The sequence below is a fragment of the Oryzias latipes genome, chromosome 8 (assembly GCF_053564925.1).
Source record: "Oryzias latipes strain Hd-rR chromosome 8, Olatipes_Hd-rR_3.1".
Lineage (NCBI taxonomy): Eukaryota > Metazoa > Chordata > Actinopteri > Beloniformes > Adrianichthyidae > Oryzias > Oryzias latipes.
This window is the reverse complement of record NC_136244.1, coordinates 22,867,534-22,892,762: the sequence shown is the minus strand read 5'-3', so window position 1 is coordinate 22,892,762 and position 25,229 is coordinate 22,867,534. Positions and strand designations below refer to the sequence as shown.

The 25,229-nt window shown below is 42.4% G+C and overlaps 1 protein-coding gene across 13 annotated transcripts in view; it reads right to left on the bottom strand.

Moving 5' to 3' along the window:
* Positions 1–25,229, bottom strand: part of arhgap23a (Rho GTPase activating protein 23a) — a 65,415-nt gene that overhangs the window by 25,582 nt on the left and 14,604 nt on the right. For 7 of the 13 annotated variants that reach the window (XR_013657815.1, XR_013657814.1, XM_023957405.2 and 4 more), the window contains exons 1-2: positions 8,443–8,944; positions 1,614–1,817 (exon numbers count right to left, since the gene is read on the bottom strand). Coding sequence is in view for 11 of the 13 variants with exons in the window: in XM_023957405.2 (XP_023813173.1) it covers positions 1,614–1,817; positions 8,443–8,673 (435 nt within the window). In the remaining 2 variants the exon portion in view is untranslated. Of the gene's footprint in view, positions 1–1,613; positions 1,818–6,135; positions 6,198–8,442; positions 9,340–9,658; positions 9,783–25,229 lie in introns of those variants that run through there. The other 6 variants (XM_023957403.2, XM_023957400.2, XM_078951809.1 and 3 more) reach the window with 5 other exon arrangements.

The following is a 25,229-nucleotide window of genomic DNA, read 5'->3' as shown; positions in this document are numbered from 1 at the left end:
GTCATGGCAAAAGGCACTTGGTTATCAAGCTTAGCTGTTTCCTGACACAACGACTGGGTGGATTTCTGCATAGTCATTTACAAAAATAAAATACAGCTGCCTAAAAGCACGTCATCTGTGACAAACATGTTTGTTTTTATAACTCCTCGACGTAGAAGTGCGCGGCTTCACATGACACCATTGTCTGCAGCGAACTCACCAAGGTGAGCTGCTGCAGCTTCTCCGATCACCTGCAAACAAGTAAACTGAGCTGAGTGGGCAAGTTTTGGGTTTTGGTGGCCTGACCACTGCCTGGCTTTGTGCTGCGCTGAGTGAGCTCATTCCAGGCTCTGCACAATGGCGAGGGGGTTTAGGAAAAGAGAAAGCAGAGCCAGCCCACCCCAGAATAGAACTTGGAGCACCGACGCGGGCCGGACCGAGTCTGGCCACATCGGCAATGGAGGAGAAGTCGAAGAGAGAACGTGCATCTGCAAGCTGCTTATTTCCACAAGAATCCCCCAAACAGTGATGTTGCTATGGTTACCATCAATCAGCTCAAATGCAGTTTAAGGGAGATTTTATGCCTCTGGGTGCTTTTTGAGGTATGAAAGACCCATTTTTACATTATTTTCTGCACTGATCAGTTTGCAATCTCAAAGTCAAATACCAAGGAACAGCGAATCTGCATAAAACTGACCAGAAATCACAAAAGACAGAGCAGGATAGAGCAAACTCCTTATTAAAAAGAAGTCTGAATGAAATAATTCCAGGCAGCTGTGATTATCAACAGGATAATTCAGTTTTTTATGGAAGAGGGTGCAAAGGAAATAAGATTTCCTTTAACGATGAGAGTAAAGGAATTTACAGCATGATTCTGTTGACATTAAATAAAAATGTTTCTGTTATTTATATTACTTATAAGCCAATTTGTACTCCTTTGGAAATGTCAGTAATTTTGGAGACTTCTCCGCTGGCTCCTCGGACAGGGAGCTCTGTGAGCGCCCCAAAACACCATGTGAGCCTGGTCCTCTTTGAGGGAGAGAATACAAGAACAGGAGTGGGGGACAAAGGCTAGCAGTGGGCCTATTGTCAGATCGAGCCTGGTACTGCCAGAAAATGGTACCAGGCCGGGACAACAGAACTCATTGAATCTGTGCTCCAAGATCTGCAGCTGTGGGACAACAGGGTGGCAGAAGTATAAAGGAGGTCTTGTTTAAGCTGGATCGCCCCACCCCTCCTTCCATCACTCAATTTCACATCTGGAGATGTTTGCCCCCACACCTCAAATGGAGCTAAATAAGCACTTGCTCGCATAAGGGCCCATTCTAGTAAACAACAGGAGAGAAGCTTAACTCAAAGTCGTAGTAGACAAAACCAGGATTAAAGTCAGATCTGTCAGCATCCTGGAACGCTGGAAGTCTGCACTCCTGTCTTGTTTTAGAAACGTCCCTCTGCCTTCAATAATCCCTCAAAAACTTCAGCTTTCTCCGTCTGCACCCTTTAATCAAGTTAAACATCTTCGCTGCTGTGCTCGTTTCATCACTTGGAGCATCTCTGACCCTCAACAGGCTTCATCTCTGGGCAAAAAGTGGCCAATCTCAGAACCAAACCTGCAGTCGTAGGTGGGGGCTCACCTTGAAGGTGGTGTGTAGGGCGGATTCTGGAGGGTAAACGATGAAGTGGCGCAGGGTGAAACCAAAACCCTGGGAGTTCTTGTGGAGGACCAGCGTCCGGGGGCCCTTCCAGCCCGTGCCGAGCCCCTCCCTTCCAGGCCGTGTTGCCATTGGCGGCCTGGGGTTGTCACCAGCTGAGGAGAGACCATCCCGCCACCCCTTGGCCTGTAAACACACAAACATGTCAAATTTTAGAAATTAAAGTACTTAAAGATGAGAAGACATAAAATCGTGTTTTGGTGTTTTTAACATGTCCTTGTGGCATTTTTCTGATGACGGAGGACATATATACAGAAAATTCTTTCTAAAATTGAGTGTTCGAGTAATTCTTTATTCAAATAAGTAGCAGACGAAAAGTACTGTTGGAAAAAGCTTACAGGAGTGACATGAGCAGGTCACAAGCTCCCTGCTCCGCACCTTTCTGCTGAATAAACTTGCAGACGACTAGATCCATGTACGTCTTTGGCTAAAAACGGCACAATCATTGTTAAAAGACCACTGGGAACGCTTTTAAAATAGATCAAACGATGACCAGAGGGAGACTTTAATGAGAAATTAGTGAAAATCATGACTTTGACATCCGTAAAACATGAAATTGTGTTTGTCCAAGGAGGAGGAAAGTGTAACACTGAACAATTTTCACTATTTTTAGCTTCAACATGGAAAATAAAGTGAGTCTACACTCAGCGGCCGTAGCCGGGCCAGCTGGAAAGAACATTAGCAGCTTCCACATCCCGTCCTGAAATGTGCTCAGAGTCAGGTCAGTCCAATATGTAAACCGGCCTCAGAACAATACGTGTGAGGGGGGGGGCTCGTGTCTAGACAGAACTCAGGTGGGAATGTTGTGGTTTCACTAGTGTCAGAGCGCTGCGACCGTGGTCGGATGAAAGGACGAGACGGTACAAACTCCTCCGGGTTTAAAGTGGAGAGTTAGGCCACATTTCCACCCGCTCTCCAAATATCTCATTCCTGCAGTCCAGCAAATAGGTTCTGTGAGCTCAGCTGACAAACACACGTGAGAAGTCTCACCCCTGTGCTGCCCTTAACGGCCACATCTGTCAGTCACCTGACCAAACAGGCAGGAGCAAGAAGAAGAAGAGGGTGGAAGATGTGAACGTCAGAGGTCAAAGGCCAAAACAGCTGAGCAGAAAGTTCACCATCACCTCAAAAGACAATTTAGGAAGGAGCTTTAAAGACGGCTGAGAATTGTGTTTTCTGATGATATTATATATTAGTATTAAGATTAAAATGGTGTTTATGAGTATTTCTTTTTTCAAATCATTGTGAATCAGAAGGAGCCGGTTTAGCTCGTGCTGGTTTGCGGCGCCTTCCGTCCGTGAAACCAGGGTTCGTCTCCGGGCTGCTCCCTGTTCCCTTCTATACTTCTGTGCCGGTCCCAAGCCCGGTTGTTTTGAGAGGGTTGGGTCAGGAAGGGCATCCGGCGTAAAGCATTGCCAAGTTTACCATGCAACTCGTTCTCTGTGGCGACCCCTGATGGGAAAAAGCCGAAAGAGAAACAACTACATTGTGAATCAGGAGCAGAAAAAAAAAACAAGCTGGGCGGGTCACAAGCTTCCTGCTCCGCTCCGTTCTGATTCATCCACTTCTAAATAGATCCAGGTATGTCTTCATTTTCCACCTGACTCAAAACTGTACGGCCGGATAGCTCTGATGTCATTTTGGCTGCACCAGTTATATTAGGTTAGGGGCTGAAGCCCAGCGGGAGCACATGTAAACAGAAAGCTCTCAGCAACTGGTAGGGGAAGGGTCCCACCCAAAATTCAGAAGTGAATTTCCAATGAACTCCAGCTGCTGTGCAGAAACTATGTTCCAGAAAACGACACAGGTTTTTGGATTTTGGCTAAAAACCACATAAGGATGATTTAAGGACCACCGGGAACGATTTTACAATAGATCAAAAGGTGATCGGAGTAGGACTTTCACAGGTTTTTTTATTTAAATCTGAAATTGTCTTGCTTTGCAAGTGGATAGGCTCCGGCAGCCCCGTGACCCCGAAAGGGAATAAACGGTAGAAGATGGATGAAGGATGAATGAAGGTCATTGTCTTGCTTTGTATTGTTATTTACATTTGCCACTTACCCCCCCCTGGTTTTAACCATTGCAGTGGGAGCTCCACAGACTAAATTACATCAGCTTGAAACATTGGTTCATAAAAAGTAGGGTATTCCTGTAAAAAAAAAAACGATACCCTCAGCAACTTTTGAGGAAAACAGGACTATGTTGTAACTCCTTGGGGTTCAAAAATGAGGAAATGAGATGCAGCTCAGCTCACCACCATGAACAGCCGCCTCCTACTGGGTGAGGTTTGGTGTCCACGCCACTCTGAGTGGCATGCCAATTTCATGCAGTAAAACCAAATAGGTTTTGGAGCTTGATTCAATCAATGAAAGATGAAGGTCAGAGGTTTAAATGAATGGAAACAAAAGTCCACAGGTTTGCATGTCTTTGTGCAACAACAGGAAGTGCATGCTTGGAGCAGGAAGCTGGTCAAAGTGCAGAGCGTGGTGAAAACCAGTAGCTCCTATAAATATACTTTTCATTATGGAGCCACTTATCATTTTTTCTAGTCTTTTCTCTCCATTCTCCTTCACTTCTCTCCTCTCCCTTCCAGCTCATCTTCCTGTCTCCCTTCATGAGATCCGGCAGTGCCAAGGCGCACTGCACATTTTTTTTTTTTAAATGAGTTTGTTTGAGTGATAGACAACAGCGAATGCATGGAGTGTGTGTTTTGCAGACAGACGTCCATGGATCAAAGTCAGATCTATCTTCTGACAGTCTAAACAATGGAAGGAGACCTCTGCTATTTTCTTCCCAGGCCACGCTGCAAAGGGTCATTATGTTGCATTAAAGAATCAGGAAGAGGTGCGCGAGCAGGGGGAGTTTTAGAGAGTCAAATAAATACTGCAGATAAGAACACACTGGAAAAAGAGAAAAGGAAAAAGGAAAGAGAGGGAAGAGCCAGTGCCTTGGCTTGGACAAGTCGAAACACACATTGACCCAGGAGGGGAGGAATCACCAGCAGAGTGAATGAAAGGAGAAGGATGAGGAGGAAGGAGTATCAGGCCCCAGCTAGCGACAGGCTCCAGCACGCCGGTTTCGACCACATGGCTCCTCCCGGCGCTTGGAATACCAAACCCTGTGATTACCCAAAACATACACCAACCAGAGCAATCTCATTCTTAGGGTTCTCTGGGTCTTTCCGATGTCAAATCTACAACATCCCCCTCCCTCCCCCCTTTTGGGCCAGATTGGCACCCATCATGACCTTTCACCTTCTCGTTTGTCCACTGCTTTAAAAAAAAACTCTGATCTGTCCTGCCTGTCCATCACAGAGAACGAAGCAAGACGGCGCTCGGAAACAGTTTCTGTGGTTTTCAGGCTCATCTCGATCTCCTTAACAGATGGAGCTCCGTCAAACTATGTTTCCTGAGAAAAGATATTTTCTTCCTCCTTTGAGGGTTTTTTCCTAAATTATACAGAAAACATTTAAATATTCCTAATTTAACCCAAATCTAGATGACCAAATAATAAGACTTTTAGGTCCATCGCTTCTTTGAAGGCAACTTTGATCTAAAGTTGATTTTTAAAGGCGGGGGGGTGAATAAATAAAGTGCTTTTATTTTAATAAGGACACTTTTTTTCAGTCGGCAAATCGTGGTCGGAGTGATGAATATGCAGAACAGCTTCCTGCTGTGAGTGTTTGTTTAGTGGTGATGACACAACAGCGAGATCTCCCTGCGGATATTTGTAACCCTGATTTCCATTAAGAAGTGTATAATTACGTTGCATAACTGAACAAACGAGAAAGCGAGCTCAGCATGCCCAGATTATCTGCTTAATCTGAATAAATGTTAGTTATTTAAGTGAAATTTAGCTTTATCTAAACATAAAGGGAATAATAATAATAATCGGTTTCCTTTCTTTAAATCCAGTAATATGGATTTCCAGATGCTAAGAAGCTTTGCTGGTGCATGATAACATTTTGAAGCTAAGCAGCGCACGTTTTTGACGAGCACAAACAAAAAGTCCATCCAGAGGTAAAGCAGCACGCAGGATTGCGAATGGCCGTCTGGGAGCTCGGCTCCAGCACTAAAACCCCAGCAGGACCGAACAATAATGCTGTTTTAAACAGCTGACAGCTGCAACCCGTTTGAAAAGTGGAGCTTTAGGGCCGCTGCAAATGCTGACAAGCCTTTAATCCTGACAGCCGCGGATGTCTGAGAGGGGAGGCTGCAACATCACCGGCCTGGACGCAGCAAAGGAGCTGCACCACCTCTGAACATCCAAACGCAGAAAAACACGTCAAGAAGTTTTGCAGAAGATGGTTGGGTTGGTTTGTGTTTGCACATCCCGGTCATATGAACAAACCTATGTGTACTTTAAAAAAAACAGCCAACGTCTGTTGTCAGTTCAACCTGGTCTGCTGGTGATGATGCAACGACAGTTAAACAGGGTTTTCTACCTTAACAAGTCGTAGTATTCTAACCGATCCCGCCTCTCTGTCAGCGGCCGGGGTCACTCCGCCTGGTTGAGAAATATTACAGCAGTCATGCAAGCAAAATGCAAATTATTTGACACTTGTAAAGATTTCACACCTTGTTCTTAGACATTGACCAGGTTTTATTTGCTTTGACTTATCTTTTGCTCCCAGTTTTTTCCAGCACAGGTGATATTTTTTTGTCTCATTAATTGCTAGGATCTAGAAATAAGGGCATTCTTATTAAAATGAATTTAAAAAATCCTTTTAGCTCGACATACTCTGGACAGTAGAAAAACTTGATTTTATTTTCAAGTTTAATAAATATTCTTTGTCATTATTTTGGAAACAAAATATTGGATTCACGTTCTAAGAACAAGTGCTAGTATTCGATTTTATAAGGATTATCAAGATGGACCAACTTGTACTAAGATCATATTCTCATTTTGTTCTAAAAAGTCATTTCTACGTTTTTTGTGATTGTGATCAAAGTGAACTACATGTAAAAACTCAAAAAATACAAATCTTTTGCTTAGCACAAAGCTGAAGAACATCCTATCTCACAGCTTTTCAGGCTCACTTTTTTACTTTTGCATGCTTGTGTGGAACTACGTGTTTGTAGATTTTGATATTTTATTACAGGATTTCTTGTTAAGTAAAAATGACTTGCTCCATGGACCAATAATTTTACTACTTTAAAGTGATTTTCTTCTTAAAAACCCACTCAGAATGTTCCCAGTGGTCTTTTAATTATGGTTTACGGTTATGGTTATGGTTACTTCCCGGCATCCATCTGTTTACACTCTCTCCCTCTGGCTTACAGCCCCTCACACCCTCAACCTAACATCAGCGATGAAACAAGAAAGGCGAGCGATATTTCAACTATCCGGCCGTCCAGTTTTGAGCCAGATTCCAGCTCAGACGAGGAAAACAAAGACGTACATGAAACTTGTCGTCTATAGTGGGTGGATCAGAATGGAGCAGAGCTGGGAGCTTGTGGTCGCCCAGCCTATTTCCTACAGTTCCATTAAGCTCTTTTCAAATTACATTTTTGTGTCTGCTCCTGATTCGCAAAAATCTGAATTAAGAAACACCCTGAAATGCAATTTTAAGCTTAATTTTCTCCATATATGAAAAACGCCACAAGAATGTTTTACCCGCCAAGAACAACATTTTCCTCCGAGCGGGTCTGAAACAATCCTGACTTGAGACTTAATGTGGAGACAGAGAAACAATTAAATGGCAACAATTAAACGCAAATGTTTTCCCTCTTGGAAACTCTCCTCGTCACCTCTCTCATGAAACGGCATACGGTGTGTGTTTGCCCCAGCTGTGTCCATACACACTCCCAACCCCAGCTCACATTCCTGTTTGTGGCATTTCTTAACTGTCACCTAAGTTAAGAAAGGGAGGGGGGTAGAGTCAAGAGGGAAGTAATATTCCACACAAAAATACCCACATGAGAATGAGATGCTCCTAAGTGGGGAGGGGGTTATGGGGGGGTGGGAATGCACAGACAGACAGCTCCCACAGTAGTTTGCAGAAAGCGGCAGTTAACGGGCCCCTTCATCTTTTTGAGCCACTAATTAGAAATCCTTTTAAGAAAGAAAGAAGGAGTCAACATGGGGAGAACACGCAGATCATCATGTCTTTACACCCGAGGAGGATCGCTCAGTAATCACCATAATCCTCCTCCTTCAGAACAGAAAAGGATCTGTTTTTTTTATCATTCTAGAGCGAGAAAGACTCAAAAGATCAAAGATCTAAGTAGAATTTTGGAGAATAGATAAGAGAAATATTGTGTAAACAAGCAGGAAAAATGAAGAAACCGTCCTTTAGATGAAGAATGGCAGTTTCCGTTGAAACTTTTAGCTGGTATTAGAGATGAAAAGGACAGTCACACTGAAGACAATCAAAAACAAAATCACAGGATCAACCGACGCTGCATGCCTTCAACAACACGTCACTTTGTAAACAGCATGAATCCACCGGTATAAAGTTTCCTCATAGGTTTCAGATGAATCCGTCAGAGAGCCTCGGGGCAAAAAGACGATCTGCTCCAAAACAGGAAGGAGTCAACAGCTGAACGGCTAACACAATCCAAACAATGAGTACAGTTACAGAAACATTCCTGACATCCACAACTGACTAATTACACTCTGCGGTTTCTGGGCAATATTCCACTTTAGCACCGTAAAAGCTCAATCTCAACAGGACGGGGCTGAAATCTGAAGTAAAATATAATATTCCAATGCTGCAACAATGAATGAAGAAGAGGAGTCCTCCTCTTACCCTGAGATGATGAAAGCTCTGGTTGTGTTCGGCTGGCATGGTGGGGGCGAGCGGGTCCGAGGTCCCCCGGAGAACCGCCACCCAAATGCAGCGAGGCTCCGGGGAGCTGCAGTCAACCCCCACCGGGTTCTGGAAGCTCCAGTCGGGCCCGGCTGGTGCGGGGCTCTGGAGCACAGCGGCAGGCATCTGGCCGTGAAGCTCCGTCAGACCGGCATCGCTCACCACCACCATGAGCTGCACACTCAAGAATCAACTCAGATTCGTGGACAAAGTCCAGATGAGGAATTGCTGACTTTTTTTTTTTCTTATCCAGTGGTTCACTCCAGGGTTCTCCAATCCATCCCAGTCCCTCCTGCTCCTTTTGTGAGTTTAATCCTTCATTTTGTGGGAGTCTTGGGCAGCAGATGGAGGCGTGTGGTGTAGAGGTAGGTCTGGTTTCACTACAGACACACACAGAACAACAGGCAGCTTCCCCTCCTGTTGGTGTCCGGTGATGTTCTGCGCACAAAGCTGCTCTGTCCACCCCCCAAAAACTACTGTGCTGTCCCAGAGGGCTGGATCCTGCCTCTATCCTCCCTCCCACTGTCCTCTCTTCCTCTTCTGTACCTCTAAACAAATCTCTCCATCTTACTGTGATGTCAGCCCTTTATCCCAACGGGCATCAGCAAGCCTAGAGCTCACTCAGTCTTGCTTCTTCTGTTCTTTTTGTCAAACTGAATCCAATTTTGCATAAAAAGATCTGACTGTCATCTTCAAGTAAACAACTGCGTCACAAAGTGGAACTTTCCAGTGAAATCCAAGAGAAATCGATGAGGTCGGGGTTCCTGGTGAAGCTCGTCTTTGGATCTGAAGGGCTCCAGAGATCCGCTCTGCTGCTTGAAGATCGGCTGCACGTCTGCAGTGACAGAGCTATGACTCTGGTGCTGAACTTCCCAAAAAAAAAGCCAGTCCTGCCTCCCGTTGCCTTCCCTCAACGAAGAGGGGGCGAACGGAAAGAAGGAGCCCAGGAGTAAGACAAATGAAGATGCTGTATTAAATGTTCCACTCCCTTTTTGTTTCAGTTCAGAGGGGAAAGTATAGAGTCCCAGAGAACGGCAGGAGCAGACAAGGACAAGCTTAAACGGCTAGATGTCAGTGTGACATCTTTGCCAATTTTCTCACATTCAAAGACTTCAGAGGCACCGTCAAAACTCTGCCCACATAGTCCGGCTCTTACCAGACAGCCAGGAGTCCAGGATACCTGAGTCAGGAGCTCACCAGTGACCATGTCGCTACAGACAATCCTCCCTTCCAGCTCTCACTCCTGTTAACAAGCCACACATCCGTTTGCTTGGGAGGTTGGACAGGTTTCACCTGCCACACGGCCGGGCAAGTGTGAACTCGACTGGAGACGGCAGTCATCCGAGAAGAAACTGTACCCTGTGGATATTCTGCACCGCGCCGAGAAGAACACACACAGCAGATTTGAGCACCGTTCACACCAGTGAGGTAACTAGTTAAAGGTTTTTTTGGTTTGGAGCTCTCCAATCTGTAAGGGAGAGAAAAATTATAATCTGAAGGAAAATAAAATAAATCTACATTTCTCCATGCTTCAATCATGTTTATGTTTCTTTTGTGCACACGTAACTATGCATGAGGCAGAGTCAAAAGAGGATGTTGGACAAAGTAAATATACATTTGAGGAGGAAAAGCTGGCTGCAGGACACGATTGGACTCAGTGTCAAAACATGTGATCCTATAAACTACATTTAGTTCCTTTTGTTTGGGAAGTTTGATCCCCATCACTACAACTGACACTTGTAAATATTTTACAGACATAAATTTAGTGCTTCAAAAAAACTTAAATGACAAAAAATCTTTAAAGGAAAGCAATATTTATTTCTGTTTTCATCCAGTTTGTTACAGCTAGCAGAAAATGTAAATACAATTTTCTTTATTCTGTCCTGGACTGCAAGGACCAGATTGTTTTCACAATTTTTCTTCCTTACTGAAGCTTTAAGCAAAAATGAACCCCTGCCACATACTCAACAACTCACCAAAGGCTGTACGCACCTACCTGAGGAAAACGACTGTTTGATATAGTCAAAAAAAAAATAATGGGGCCAAAATCTCTTTTGGGGCTCAAAAAAGAAATACCACAAATTAAATAAAAACAGATGTGTCAGGGAAATCCAGAGGAAGTTTGGAAAATATTATGGGATGGCCACAGGACCTATGCCATGTTGTGGCAAACTGAAATTTTGTGCTTTCCACTTTTTTCACACAAAATGGGAAAAGACCAGGTTAAGTCTACAACCACAACCAAAAATTTATTAACCTTTGACCTCGGGAAGGGGCCACCATCTTTAACTTTTTATTTTAAATCACCTTTTGTACATTTAATAAATTTAAACTACTCCTAGGGATTTCAATCTATCACCTCCTAACTCCTCGAGTATTGTTGGGAAGCTACTTAGAAAAAAAATGCTAGAATTGGAAGTTGTAGGTTTTGACCAGCGATAGCGTGGTGAGCTCGCAAAAGTGATGTTCCCCTGTTGCACATTTTTAACCGGAATATTTTGCAAATGTATTGCATGAATCCCTGGCTCAAGCTGCCCAAAATCATACAAAACACGATATGAACATATTAGGAATGTGGGCGTAGTTCACAGAAAAACCTCTGTTGCGAAGGAAATCAAAAAAAATATTTTTGCCAACTCCTCTAAAATTTACAGAGACCTGTTCGTCACCCCCAGGTGACCAAACGAAAAGAAGAATGTGTTTTTTCCTGAATTTGATGAATTTGTCCTGTGCAGCTTTGGGTGGCAGAGGGGGAGTGAGAAGAACCTGTAGCAGTCAGTGAGGGCAGGTCAAAAGTGGGTAATAGGGGCCGGCGAGGGCGGATGGCACCTCTGGGCCATACAATGCTGCTCACAGCTTTAATTTTAATGTTGTGTTTTTAACTAATATAATAAATTGTGTGTGGTCATGTTCTTACCGCATTTCAAAGTGTTTCAAACTTTGTGTTTTGTTGAAAAAAGTGCATTTTCTTTTGTGGAATTGCTTTCGCTTTAAGATAAAAAAAATCCACCACTGCAGCACATTTTCTTTCCAAATAACAGACTAGCTCTGGTCCACAGCTCACTTAATGCTGAGTTTAAATAGTTTATTGAGGCAACTTTCACTAATGCACAGGACACAAAGGCAGGCTGTGCCGTGCGTGCACGCTCACACAAACACATGCCACATGTCCCCACTGAGTCACAGTTAAGTATAAATACACAGGGCCATATAATTATGGTTCCTGTTAAAGTCAGAAGACTGGATGTGGGTGGGTTTCTCTTCTTTCTGTGGTTCAGACCAGAGCCCATGGTTCTGTGCATCGTCTGTCGGAACCGCCCTGCTGGATCACTGTCTCAAGAGGAGGCAGCCAAACAAGACTTTAACATCTCAAAATACACAAGTTCTACCTTTGACTGAAAAGGGGATTTCACGCCGCATTTTTTCACAATAGCAGTTAGTTTTGGCAAGGAGGGACACGTGCTCCATTTGGAAACAAAAACCTCCTAGGATGTCCAGCCCACTGTCTCCTCCTCGTGAACCACAGGAAATTTACAGAAAAGGAGAATCGGTGCAGAGACAGAAAAAGAGGAGTACCGTAAATATTCGGAAAAGCTGAAGAAAAGGTTTACATAACTGAAAAACGTAGCAACAAAAGCACGCCTGCCTTTGTGGGCTTGCCATGCAGAGCGGAGACACGTTAAGGCAGGACAACAAGGTCTCCACACTCCATCATAGTGTGCATGCCTTATCTGGCCTGCAACAATCTGACACATGAACCCAACCAGACCCGAGGTTTTTATCATAACCTGCAGACACAAAGCTCCTGAACTCAGGAAATCAAAGGCTGCAAATCTAAGGATGATCAACAAACACATCTGCCAAAATTGAGAAGGATGAGGAGGCAGGTGAGCCAGGATTTGGCAAAGCAAGGTCGCCGGTGTACCAGATTACTCCACTGATGTTTGTAATCCCCTTCAGGAATCGTAAAACTAGCAGCAGAGTTTTTCTTGGGAGACAAAACAAAGTTTTCCTCCATGTTAACGCACAGAGCTGAGAGGCCTGACAGGAAACTCACAGGAAGAAGAAGAGCGAAGAGCACCAGACTGCTGATTGAGTTCTGCGCTGGAGTGTCACAAATAAGCCAGCCTGCAGACAAAACCATGGAATTTTATTCTAAAAGAGGCTTCAGAAAAGGTCATGGGGGGGGACAAATAAAACCAGAGGTAAAACTGTTCCCCTTCACTGCAAAAGTGTCTGACTTCTGTGAACACCTTCTGTCCCCTACTGGTGACACAGAAGCATTAAAGTAAAAAAAAATAAAACTAGACAGACATCTTGAAATAAAATAATAACAGTAAAAATAATAAAAATAAAATAAGTAAAAATAATAAAGGTAAAATAATCACTTTCCTGCCTTAAAACCATCCTTATCTCAAAAATTTTACACCAAATATGGACAACGATTATGTTGCAGCCAAAAGGATTTAAACTAACTAAAGTTACATTTTTTTCAAGTTTTGACTGACAAAAAGCTAAAGTAACAGTTTAAAGCGTGTAAAAAGACTTAATTTGACAGAGAAGCTACACATATAAACGATGCAGAGCTCCCAAAACCCAAGTCCTTGAAAGTTCTTTTGACATACATCATTCATTTCTTTATCCAGGATCTCAATATTAGCAGAATTTACAAAAACAAGATACGGTCTAAAAATGGGATGTAACCGTTTAAGCAGGTTAATTTTACCTTTAATCTCCAGTAAATCCCCTTGCCACAAAACCTATCGGTGGGTTCGACCGCATTCAGCCTGCAGTTAGATGCTCTGGACACTAGAGGGCAGCTGCAACCCAAACTCTGCAAGGAGATAAGTGGGCCACAGCGGATGGAGCTGAGGGTGGGGAGCGGCACAGTTTTGCACTAATATGTGTCACAATCCGTCAGGTGGGGGACGTGTCTGCGACCTCCAGATAGATGTCAGTCATCTGGAGGTGAAGATCGGAAAGGTCACACCTGCCATGGAGGAAGCTGGATGGTCTTCCCTGCCACACCCAGCAAGCAGAGGGGTGATGCATCAACAAGGCCAGCTTCCCTCCTGCACAGCGGAAGATTAAAGCAGCCCACCTGACCACGTGCAGCACGCGTCTTTTACATGTGCCTGTGTTTTAGAGCGGCTTCAATGTGAAACACTTCCCAAGGCTAGAATGCTTCGGCTCTCACAGATGTGCAACAACAAGAAAAGACTAGACTAGACTAGACTAGACTAGACTAGACTAGACTAGACTAGAATTTTAGAATAGAATAGAGTAATAGAATAGAATAGAATTAATATTAATCCCTAAGGAAATTCAAAAGCGGCCAGCTACTTGCATTCAAAACCATTCAAGCACATCTAAAAAACAATAAACAAGCAAAACTATAAAAAAAAGATTCAAATCTATTAATCACAACTATAATAAATCCAATAATTATTCAAAAATTAAAATCTAATACAATAAAACCATAAAACATTAAAGGCTTTTAACATTTTATTACTATTTATTTATAAATTATGAAATATTCTGGCTATATATGCTCAGCAGGAAAAGAAGCAACAAATCCAAATATTCATCCTCTTCACGTCATATGTCGCTAATTTGCAACATATAATAAAAGACTCCACTTATTTTAGCATTACCTTGAGTGGAAAAAATACAAAAGAATATATATTTTTAATGATTCATTCATTTTCTAAACCTGTTCGTGGGCAAAAAGCAGTGTACACCCTGGACAGGGCCACAATCACACACTCATACACACTCACATTCACACCTGGGGACAGTTTAAAGTGACCAATTAACTTGTGAAGCATGTTTTTGGACGGTGGGAAGAAAGCCAGGGAGATGCAAACTCCACACAGAAAGATGATTCTTTCAGGTCTCCCAGCCGGGGGGCAAGAGCGCTAACCAGTGTCCCACCATGAAACATGTCTTTAGAATATTTGGAAATAAATTCAGGGTTGAAAAATGTCAGATGCAAAAGTCTGAGTGTCCTTAATGCTACAGATGGGATCGATGCTGCTGAAAGTAAAACATCCACAGATGAAAAATAGGATCTAAACAACAAAGCAGGAAAGAGCGGATTCAGCGAAGACACTGAAATTCACACCAGACGCCGCCCTACGACTCGCCTTAATGCATCATTTCCAGGAAGGACACTAACATCTGAGCCACACAGCGGGAAAAAAAACCTTAATGTGTCTAGGAAGAAAGTTTGAAATGACTCTTTTGTGCAATCAAGGAATGAATAATCAAACTTTGTGGTCACGAGAGAGATTTCATGAGGTTTGGATGTGTGGGAGGGATTTCCACACAGCTGAGCGCGCTCACATCATCTCCTCTAGCTCACTAAGTAGAGAGATGGTGCTCGACTCTAAACTCATTAGCAGGGAGTGGCTCCTCTGGCCTCGGAGTTCAGATCCACACAGAGCCGAAGGGAAGCTGACTGAGCTTCTCCTCCTCATCTTCACAGCTTGGATTTCCCGTGTCAGACTGTTTTGTTTCAGACAGAAATGGGAGGTGATAACATTTAAATGAATAAATAGCCAGGTTGACGGTGTTAAGATGAGAGAAATTCTTTTCATTCATCCTGCCATCATTTAGGGCCCCCCATGACCCCCCACACAGGAACAAGCAGAGTCTGTGCATGAGGAAACCTGCAGGGAGAGGAGGTGAGCGTCAAAAAATGGGCGATGATTACAGGCTTAAAAGTAACCTTCACAGTTTATAGTGTGAAACCTCAGGATTTACAAGACTGCTGCCTTCAATTCACATTCTGGAAGTCAGTGAACCTGCAGGGACTCCAAACGCTTCCAAGCTGCAACAAACATTTCCAGAGATTTTTATCTGCTCCTTTCTGAGGCGGACTTCATTTCTCCTCATGAATGTACGGCTCCTGCACAACATCAGGGCCGATGACGACAGCAGGCAAAGAACTGTAGGCTCTCCTTGAGCTGTACCCCCTCCCCTTATCTCCTCCTTTTCTGTCCTGACCACAACCGCTGGGAGCAATCAGGCCGTCACGTCTGAGCTCCTCTGCAGTAAGAGCCCCCACCCTCTCCTCTTTCCCTTTTTCTTCTCCTTCTTTTCGGCTTGTTTACCAAAGCAGACCTCAGCAGCAGAAAACCACAGGGCTCCAGCAGGCCATTAGACTCTCTCCACCCCAACTTTGGGGAAAGAACATCCACCCTGAACCCCTTCTTCCATCCCCCTTCACAAGCCTTGAAGTTTAAATTTAGCTCATCTCTGCTTCTGTGTAATTACAGCAGAAATTATAACTTTTAGACAGTATTATGACGTCGGTCTGATCAGCTAAAGCTGGACCCCAGCTTGCATCTCAGGGCCCGAAGCGGGCTAGAGTCCAGCGTACGAGGGGTGGCGACCAGGAAACCGAGCGGTTAGAAAAAGAAAGAAGGCAAAAAGAGACTTGAGTGTTTATTAGAGCAAACGTGATGGCCCACTCGCCGCCTACATCAGCTCTGGATTTTCCATTTGAGGTCATCTGGTTTCTACATTCCTGCAATGCACCAACCATCGCACCCCGCCGAGGAAGTCCTCCATCGCCCCGTTCACTATGGACGGAGCAGTCTAGCAGTTCTCAGACTGAGGAGGAGGGCTGGGAGTCCTTTAGGCAGTCTGAGGGCACTGAGAGCTGTTTACCATAATCAGAAATACTCCCTCATTTGTCTCATATCCTAAAAATAGAAAGACAACAAACTTTGGCCAAAAAAGACGTTAAACCTGGTTTATCAGTTTGAAAAAAATATGTTTGTGTAAATTAAAACCCACTCTGTCTGTTAGGTTTTATGGATTTCTAAAAGAAAAAACATTTCTTTTTACTGTACATTTGCCTCTTTGCAAAAATCTTGGCAAAAACCAGGCACATTTTCGGTGAGTTTTTGATTTTGTGGCGGAGCAAATGCACAGAAAGAAAGAAGAATTGTGAAAATAATCATCTGTCCTTTACTGCTGCGGGACAGAAAAACATTGGAGTCTGTTATGACCTAAAGCGTTCTGATTCCAGGTCATGCATGACCAGACGTTTACAGTAAGTTTGTGATGTTACAGTTTCAGACTCTTATTTAATGGACATGGCACATTTTCTTAAGATTTAAGGCTCCTTTATTATTGAGTGACAAAGTGAATTCATGGGTCGAAATGTTTCCGTCCAAGCTGGTTTTCAAACCGCGTCAGCCACAATTGACAGAGATAGTGTGACACTGTTTCCCACCAAAGAAGCAAACTCTACGAGGTGAACTAAAGGCCAACAGACAACATTCTTCTTGTCATGCGGCGTAAAATAAAGCGGTATTTCTTGTTTGGGTCATTGCAAAATATTTTTCCAGTTTTTGCTGTGCGCCCTTGTATGTTTGGTTTTGTTTTGGCTTCGTGACATAAATAAAAAAAAAAATTTATATACACACATATATATATATATATATATATATATATATATATATATATATATATATAACATAGTACATGTTACTTTGAAATTTTGAAGGATCTCCACAAAAAAATCCAGGGTTTCCTGGTTAAAATTCCTTGTGCGAATCTTGAACAAAGCAACTGTAGATGTTTCTTTTTCGTTTCTTTGTTCCTGAATCTACTGAACCAGCGATGCCACCTAAATTTCTGCTTCCTTTTCTCCTCCCTCCTCTCTCTAAGATGCTGTCCGTAGATAGCATGGCCTGTTTTGAATACAGAGGGGGATCAGCCTCGCTATCGTTTCATCAGCGTCTTCCTGTTGACACACAGCAGACGGTGAGACACATCTCTGGAGCTCAGCGATGCTGGTGTCCCCATCAGCACCGCTTGATGAGATCCGTCTGCCAGGCTGATGATGATGCTGATGATGATGCCATGATTAAAGTTAGCAGCTCAGATTCAAACTGACCCTTGAGGCCTCATGGCTGCCTTCATCCCAAACGGAGAAGGTCAGACCTCATGGAAGGATGGGTCTCCCTGTTTGGGCAGCCAAGGGCAGTGACACAAGAGCTGCACACCCACATATGGTTTCACTCGATTATTTAGATGAAAGACTTGCTCGGAGCAAAGAGCAGATGCAACAGAGACAAACTGTACTCCTTCCACTCTGTAAACGGAAAAAAAATGAACCAGAATCGAGCCGGAACAGGCCTTTTACGGCATACACGAATACCTGATGTCTTCTGGATGAACAGAAGTTCACATTCAGACGGAAAAAAAGAAAAGGCTTTTTCAAAACAAAAGCGGGGAGAATCCACAAATCAGATGACCAAAGAAGGAGATGGATGTGGATCCAAGAAGAGGCAAAAACTGCAGAAAGTCGTGGAAAAAACAAAAAAGCCACTTTTTGGGTTGAAACATAACAGATAAAAGCTGAGAGAAAAAGCAGGAGGAGAGTCAGCGAGAGAAGAGCTGGACGTTGACTGCATCTGTATCGACTAGGGTTTCAGTGATGTTTGTCAGAGATTATTTTCAATCCAAACAAACCCAAAGCACAACTGTTGTTTACTGAGCTGCAGCAATTAAGCCTCTTACATTTATGCACTTAGAGCAAATATTTAAAGTAAAGTGAGGCTTGAAGACCTACCTTGATGATGATTTTTTTGTGTGATTTATCATGTTCTTGTGGTGTTTTTTTACTCATAATGGCGGACATACATAAAAAAATAAGATTACAATTGCATTTCTGAGTATTAATTTATTCAAATCGTTAAGAATTTGGATTAGACGAAAAAAATGTTTTTAAAAAGAGCTTGTTTGTTTTGCAGAAAATATGCTGGGTATGAAGAGAGCATGTAATAATAATCATAATAAGTATAATAATGAATTGGATTTATCTGCGCTTTTTCAGACGCTCAAAGCGCTTACCATGTTTGTCCATTATTTATTCACACTTGGTGATGGTGAGCGGCTGATGTAGCCGCCACAGCTGCCCTGGAAAAGACTAAAAGGGGCGTGGCTGCCTGTGTGTGCCTACGACCCCTCTGACCATCACCGGGGCATTCATGGGCATTCGCACACCAGTGGGGCAACGCTGGAGGCAGGAAGGGTGAGAGGTGTCTTGCCCAAGGACACAAAGACAGTTGACAGGGGGGACCGCCGACCCTTTGATCATTGGTCGACCTACTCAACCGCTTGAGCCACTGCCGCTGTAAACTGAGAGCTCTCGGGAATAGGGAGGGGAAGTGGGGCGGGACTGCTCTGCACCAACAGTCTTGCCCACAACTCAGAGATGAATTTCGAATGAACTCCTGCCGCTATGTCCTAGAAAACGACACAGGTTTGTATCATTTTGGTTAAAAATGACATCCATCCATCCATCTTCCTCTGCTTATCCGGGACCGGGTCGCGGGGGGAGCAGTCTAAACAAAGATGCCCAGACCTCCCACTTCCTCCAGCGCCTCTGGGGGGACCCGAGGCGTTCCCAGACCAGCCGAGAGACGTAGTCTCCCCAGCGTGTCCTGGGTCTTCACCGGGGCATCCGCCCAATGGGACGTGCCCAGAACACCTCCCCAGGGAGGCGTCCAGGAGGCATCCGAACTTCATGCCCGAGCCACCTCAACTGGCTCCTCTCCATGTGGAAAAATGGTAAAAATGGCTTAAAAAAAGTGGTAAAAAAAGAGACAATCATAATTAAAATGCCACTGGGAACACTTTGAAAATGGACCAAAAGATGAAGATTACATCCTAAAGATCCATTAGGTTCTTGACACTTCTGAAAAAATGTTTTTCTGATCTCTTATTTCTTCTTTTCAGTACTTGTTGTGAATTGTCTATAAAATTGCAGACGGTGATTTCAGACACAGACTTAGGAGTCTATTGAAATAATGTTCCTCTGTCATGGTCGGGTCCCCGTTGGCTCCTTCTCGTGACCAGACTGCAAATGTTAAACTGAATATTCACCAATGATGCAGCTCAAACACTAATTTTAAACAGGTTGGACTGGAAATATCAACCAAACCAAAACAACAAATGTAAACAGACTCCCAGCATCCTCTGCTCACAGTATCCTTCCCATTAAGATCAGTGTCTCCACTTTCAAACACGCTTCCTCATCGCTAAAAGTCTTTGCTTTTCCTGCACGTGCTTTTACTCGGCAACACTTTGGTGAAAGTGGAGCTGGAGGTCAGCGAGTCGGTGCAATCGCCCCGATGAAACTTCACTGTGAGTGACCTGCTGTTCGCGGTTCATTAACGCCGGAGCAAAGCTTTCATTGGAGGAAAGCTGGCTGCCTGCCATTTACACTTTAAACAAAGCCAAAGCATCCTTTCCTGATCGGGAGGAGCAAACACCACCGCGCTGTCCTTAGGCTTTGAATAATACATGACAGGAAGTGAAACATCAAACAATGTATGTAACTTATTATCACAAAGAATTCGTAACAACAACAATGAAAAGTAATAATTACAATAATAGAATAAAAAGGGGAAATCTGGACCAGCAAGTCCATGACAAATTGTTTGAAAAAAGCGGATTTTAGGAAACTTAGAACTAAAACCTGCAGACGGGACAAGAGGACGGCTACAAAACAGGCCTGACCCCATGTGACCCCTCTATTGCCTTGTGTTTGGAGACTTTGCCTTTTATAATACTTTATTTTGAAAGGAAAAAGACAAAACATTAAAAAACAAGAATTAAACAGAATTTTTGAGTGAATAAAAAGTGCAAAAGAAAAATTGGAATAATAACAACATTAGACTGATTGTAATATTATTTTAAATTATTTGAGACGTGTAGAATGAACTTAATTTTTAGATTAATATTTGATAGTAATAATGTAAAAACGGAAGAAAGAATGTAAAGAAAATGATTGAAAAGATAATAAATGATTTGATTTACACATAATGTATTTTTTTAAATAGATTCTTCACCACAAAAAAACTAAATTTAGACTGATGAGATGACCAATTAAACAGATATAAGGTCATAGCGTAAGAGCAAAAGATGGATAGTGGTTTATTTCTTTTAAAGTATAAATATGTTTACATTACGGCAGGCCTAGTTTACATACTAGTAGAGGAAATTTTAATACATGCAAAATTGGAATTTTACTGACAACTTGTGAAAATAGTGAAAAGTTTTGTCATTTTGCAGCCTGTGAAGCGAGGAAAACTACAAAAAAAAGTCAACATATTATCAAAGTTTGCAATAAAACATAAATAAAAATTCCAAAGCTGGTTTATTTGAGGCTTGTTTGTTTTCCAGGCTATAACACAGATGTTTTGGTGCAAATGCCTCACATCACATGGTAATGTGTCATAATTTAAAGGTCATATCCCTTTAAGGAGTGTTCCACTTATTTCACAGATGGGGCGGGCCTGTACAGCCGTCTGAGAAGAAAAAAACGAATTATTAACATAAAGCATGTTGGTTCAAGTAGTATGATGAAGATAAATGATGTGCATGGAGAGGCTTTCCGTGGGACTGTAGAAATGCATGACTGGGTTTTAAAATACTTTTAATAAACTGAACACTACAACAAACTAAAGTAAACACAAATAAGGACAAATGTTTGCAGTATTTTTATTTTGTATTAGATGTTTTTATGATAATTAAAGTTAAGAAAAACACGTCCAGTACTTCAAAAAATGTTCAATGTGGACATTTAATGATCCTATCTACATAGATAGATATTTTTTCTGTGTGTCATCTTTTGTTTAGCAGGTCTGAATGAGCACACAGCTGTACGATCAACATAGAAATGTAAGCTTTCTGCCTTAAGAACTCAAACTCTTTGTTTTTATCAACGACCTGAAAACAGGGAATGCATGTTCCTTTTTTGTGTTACTGCAGCTTCCGACCATCACAATTAGCTGATCGTCTGAAAAAAGGAGAGGGAAGATTCTAAACTTTAAAGAAAAATATATAGGATGCTGTAAAAAAATGCATTTTAACAAACTGACTTGTGTCATTTAACTTACAAAGATTTGTTGTTTCTTTTTAACAGAAAAAATGACAAAACTTTTATATTTTGCATTTGACATGACAAGCAACTAAACTTAAGAAGAACTGGCTGAAATTGTAAGAACTCTTCATCAAATAACAAAAAGTTAAATTTTTTCTTGTTTCTGCTTCCAAATGGGCAAGATTTTAGTCTTTGCTGGATAAAAACAACAATTAACTTAATTAAGGTTAAATAATTTTGATTATTTTAATACAAGTAATGAATGTAGAACCTGCTTTGTTTTCTCTTTTGGTGCCTCACAAGGTCAAACATTTATCTTCTAAAAGAAATATACATTTGTTAGATTCACTTTTAATTAAAAAAATACATAAAACTTAACAAATATTGAGAATTTTTACGTATTTAAATGATAGATAAAAGGATAGAGCTAATAACATAAAATAAAAACATTTTCTCCTAATCCTCCTGTAATGTTGTGGGTCAAATTGACGCATTTTGAAATTTAAAAAAATGTTTATACATCAACAAGAAGTATTTTTCCAGTTTAAAACTTCTCCTGGTTGGCTTATTTAGTATAATCAACATATAATCAACGTATAGAAACAGACATCAATGCTGTTCATCAGAAACGATAACAGGAGCGTTAAATATTTTGCGACAAAACAAAACATGAATCGACAGGAACAGACAGGAAAAATATCTGAATCCATAAACAGACATCCCTGCTGCTGATGCTTCATCAGCTTCTCCTCTTCCTCATTCAGTGCAATTCCTGCTTTTAAAAAACTCTGTGGCGCAGACGAGTTTGGAGTTTTGGCTCGTTTTCAGCGCTCTGCACAAACACGAGCACGCCGGGAGTCATGTGGTTTTCCCATCACGTAATTCTTCTAAGAGCAAATCAGATCATCTGAATGGCAGCCCCTGTTTAACCCCTGGACCCCGACGCCCACAGCGACAAGCGTCCCTTCCTGCCTCTTTAGCCTCTTTTCTGGGGGCCAAGTGTGTTACAAGGGGGGTGTGCCCCGCCCTGAACCCTGACCCTGATTCCCGTCGTTCTTGCTCCATCACCACTGTCCCTCGAAATCAGAAATATTGCAAGTCTGCATTTCTGAACAAGACCTGACCCGCTTTCCGCAGCCCCGACGCGTATCAGGAGCCGAAAAAGTTTCCCAAACGAAAACAGCCCATGGAGGCACGCACAGCTTCTGCAGGCAGGCACCAACACAAAGAGGCACTGAGACACGCCAGACCCTCAACAGGCTGAATCTAATTAGCCTTCATTTGTTTCTGAGAGCCTTTGTTTCACACCAAACCTCCCAGCGCCTGTTGGGCAGACGCTATTAGAGGAAAAGAAGGAAAAAGGTTCAGCGATTGCTTGTGGTCCCGAATAAACCAGCTGACTAAAGTGAGATCAATAATAAAGCATTAGCTGGGGGGGGCTGCCTTACAGAGATGCACTCCAGCAGCCGCTCCCCTTTTCCCACAGTAAACAAGGTCAGTACCAACTGATGTCCTTCGTCCGCCGCTGCGCCGGCCCGTGTTTGTACAGCATCAAGGACTTCCTCTTGTAAACACGGAGGGAGAAGGCCAGAGAGTAAGGAGGGACATGCACGTTCACGCACCTGCAGCTCTGACCTCCTCGGGGCGAAGCTAACATGCAGGAGAGCCCGTGTCCGTGGACACCTGGGCATTATTTGTGTGTGATTTCAGTGGAACCCGCTTGGGTTAATGATTGCACATGCGAGGCCTGAGCAGAGGCGCAGCTGTTGGAGGAATGCAGCGGGGGTGAAGGAGGTGTGAACGTGTGTGAGGTGTTTTTGGGGAGTTAATGGACTGAGGCATGGCAGGAATACACACTTTCCTGTCATGCTCTGCACTCTAAGTTGATTTCAGAACAGGCTTGGTTGTGTTATCGCGGTGTCAGATTGCAGTTCTGAGCTGCAGAACAGAGTTGATCTGCGTCTCATCTGCAGGCATGGATTGTTTTCACTCATCCATATATCTTCTGAACTCGCTGAATCCCTTTTGGGGTCACGGGGTTGCTGGAGCCTGTCCCAGCTGATGTTGGGTAAAGCTGGGGTCACCTGGCAAGAGTTTTCACTCAAAATAATCGTAAAAATCCCCCTGTCGGGTAGCAGGTATTTCTAAAATACTCAGTACCTGCTGTGCTTTGTGTGCTCTTCAGGCCGTCTGAGTGATCCCTGATGATGCACACTGCAAACCTTTTGATATTTACAAGATTTAAAACCTTGTGTTAAGAAAGTCAAGATATTTTGCTAAGTTTTAAGCTGTTTTAACTTCTCTTTGCTCAGCACCTTTCCAAGCTTTTTTCAATATCAGCACAGTTGAGGATCTAGAAATATGGAAATTGTTATTAATTATTTTGCTCCAAACTACTGACAATAGAAAAACTTGATTTTAGACTCGTAAAAATCTCAAATTTCACAGTAATTTTTGGTTTAGTTTGAAGGATGTTACTTTAAAGTTCAATCAAAGTTGACATGTCAGATTGGCACTTGATTATTCTGGAAGCATTTTTTCGGATTTATGTCCTAAAGACCGTTTCACACAGCCACGACAAACATTTTGCACATACTGAATGGATGAAAATTGGTTATAAATGAATATTCGTGGAAAAAGTGTGAAAAGTTGTGGTGGTTTGTGTAAAAGTTTCACAGATGTGAATGAACCAAGCTAAGACCACAGAAGAAGTTCAAATAACCAGACATAGAACGTGTAAATCTACGTAGAAGTTGAACCGTGTGTGACTATTGCCCTGTTTTAATGCAATTCATTAGTGATTTGTGCGTCAATTATGCAATTTTAACGTGAAGTGTGCGCCGTATACGTGGTATAAACGTTACACATCGGTGGTGAAAAATCTGTTAGACATGCGGTGGTGGAAAGCCACAAATCTGTGTTTGTATCTTTAAAAAAATCCTGCTCAATTTCAAATAAGCTACGTAAAATACGCATAACTGTGTAATCCTTAACCAACCAAATATTTTTGAACCGTTCAAAACTGAATTCACGCCAAGACTGACGAACACAAGAAACACCTATGAATTACGTATATCACGCATGTACCAGGGAAGACAGAAATATCATGCGTGGTAAATGTGCAAAATGTACGTAGTGGCTGTGTGACACGGCCCATTTTATGAGGCAGTTTTAAGACTTGTACTAAGATAGTAACTTCATTTTGTTCATACGTGTTTCATTCTAAAATCAGTCATTTGTACTTACACTATTTTTTTTCACTGTAACCAAAATAATATACAATTGGGTCCATAAACCCTAAAAAATACAAACCATTTGCTTAAAACTATAGCAAAAAATACTTGTTATCGAGCTGAATAACATTCAATTTGAAGCAACTCTACCAGTTTGCTTTTTAGCTGATTTTTTTCCTTTTTAAATCTTTGAGTGGAAGTCCTTGATTCTAAATGTTGATATTGTATTATATGATTTCTTGCTAAGTTAAATGACTTGCTACATGAACAGATAATTGTACAACTTTCTAGTGATTTTCTTATTAGATTAGTGTTCTTTTCCTATTTTTAGGCTACCTGTTATCGTCTTTTGTCCTGCTTCGGTCATGTGATCAGCTGGACATGGTGATGGTTTGTGTCGGTTTTCCCTCCAAAGTTTGGATTTTCATGAGCAGAAAGCCTGTCAGAGATAAGCTACAAATCGATGACGAGGCTCCAGGACGAAGCTGCATTACAGCTCATCAGCAAACAAATGAGGCTGCAGTGGCACAAAAAGCAAAGAAACTTCAACATCGACCAGAATTTTCATAACAGCGCTCTCGTGTTTC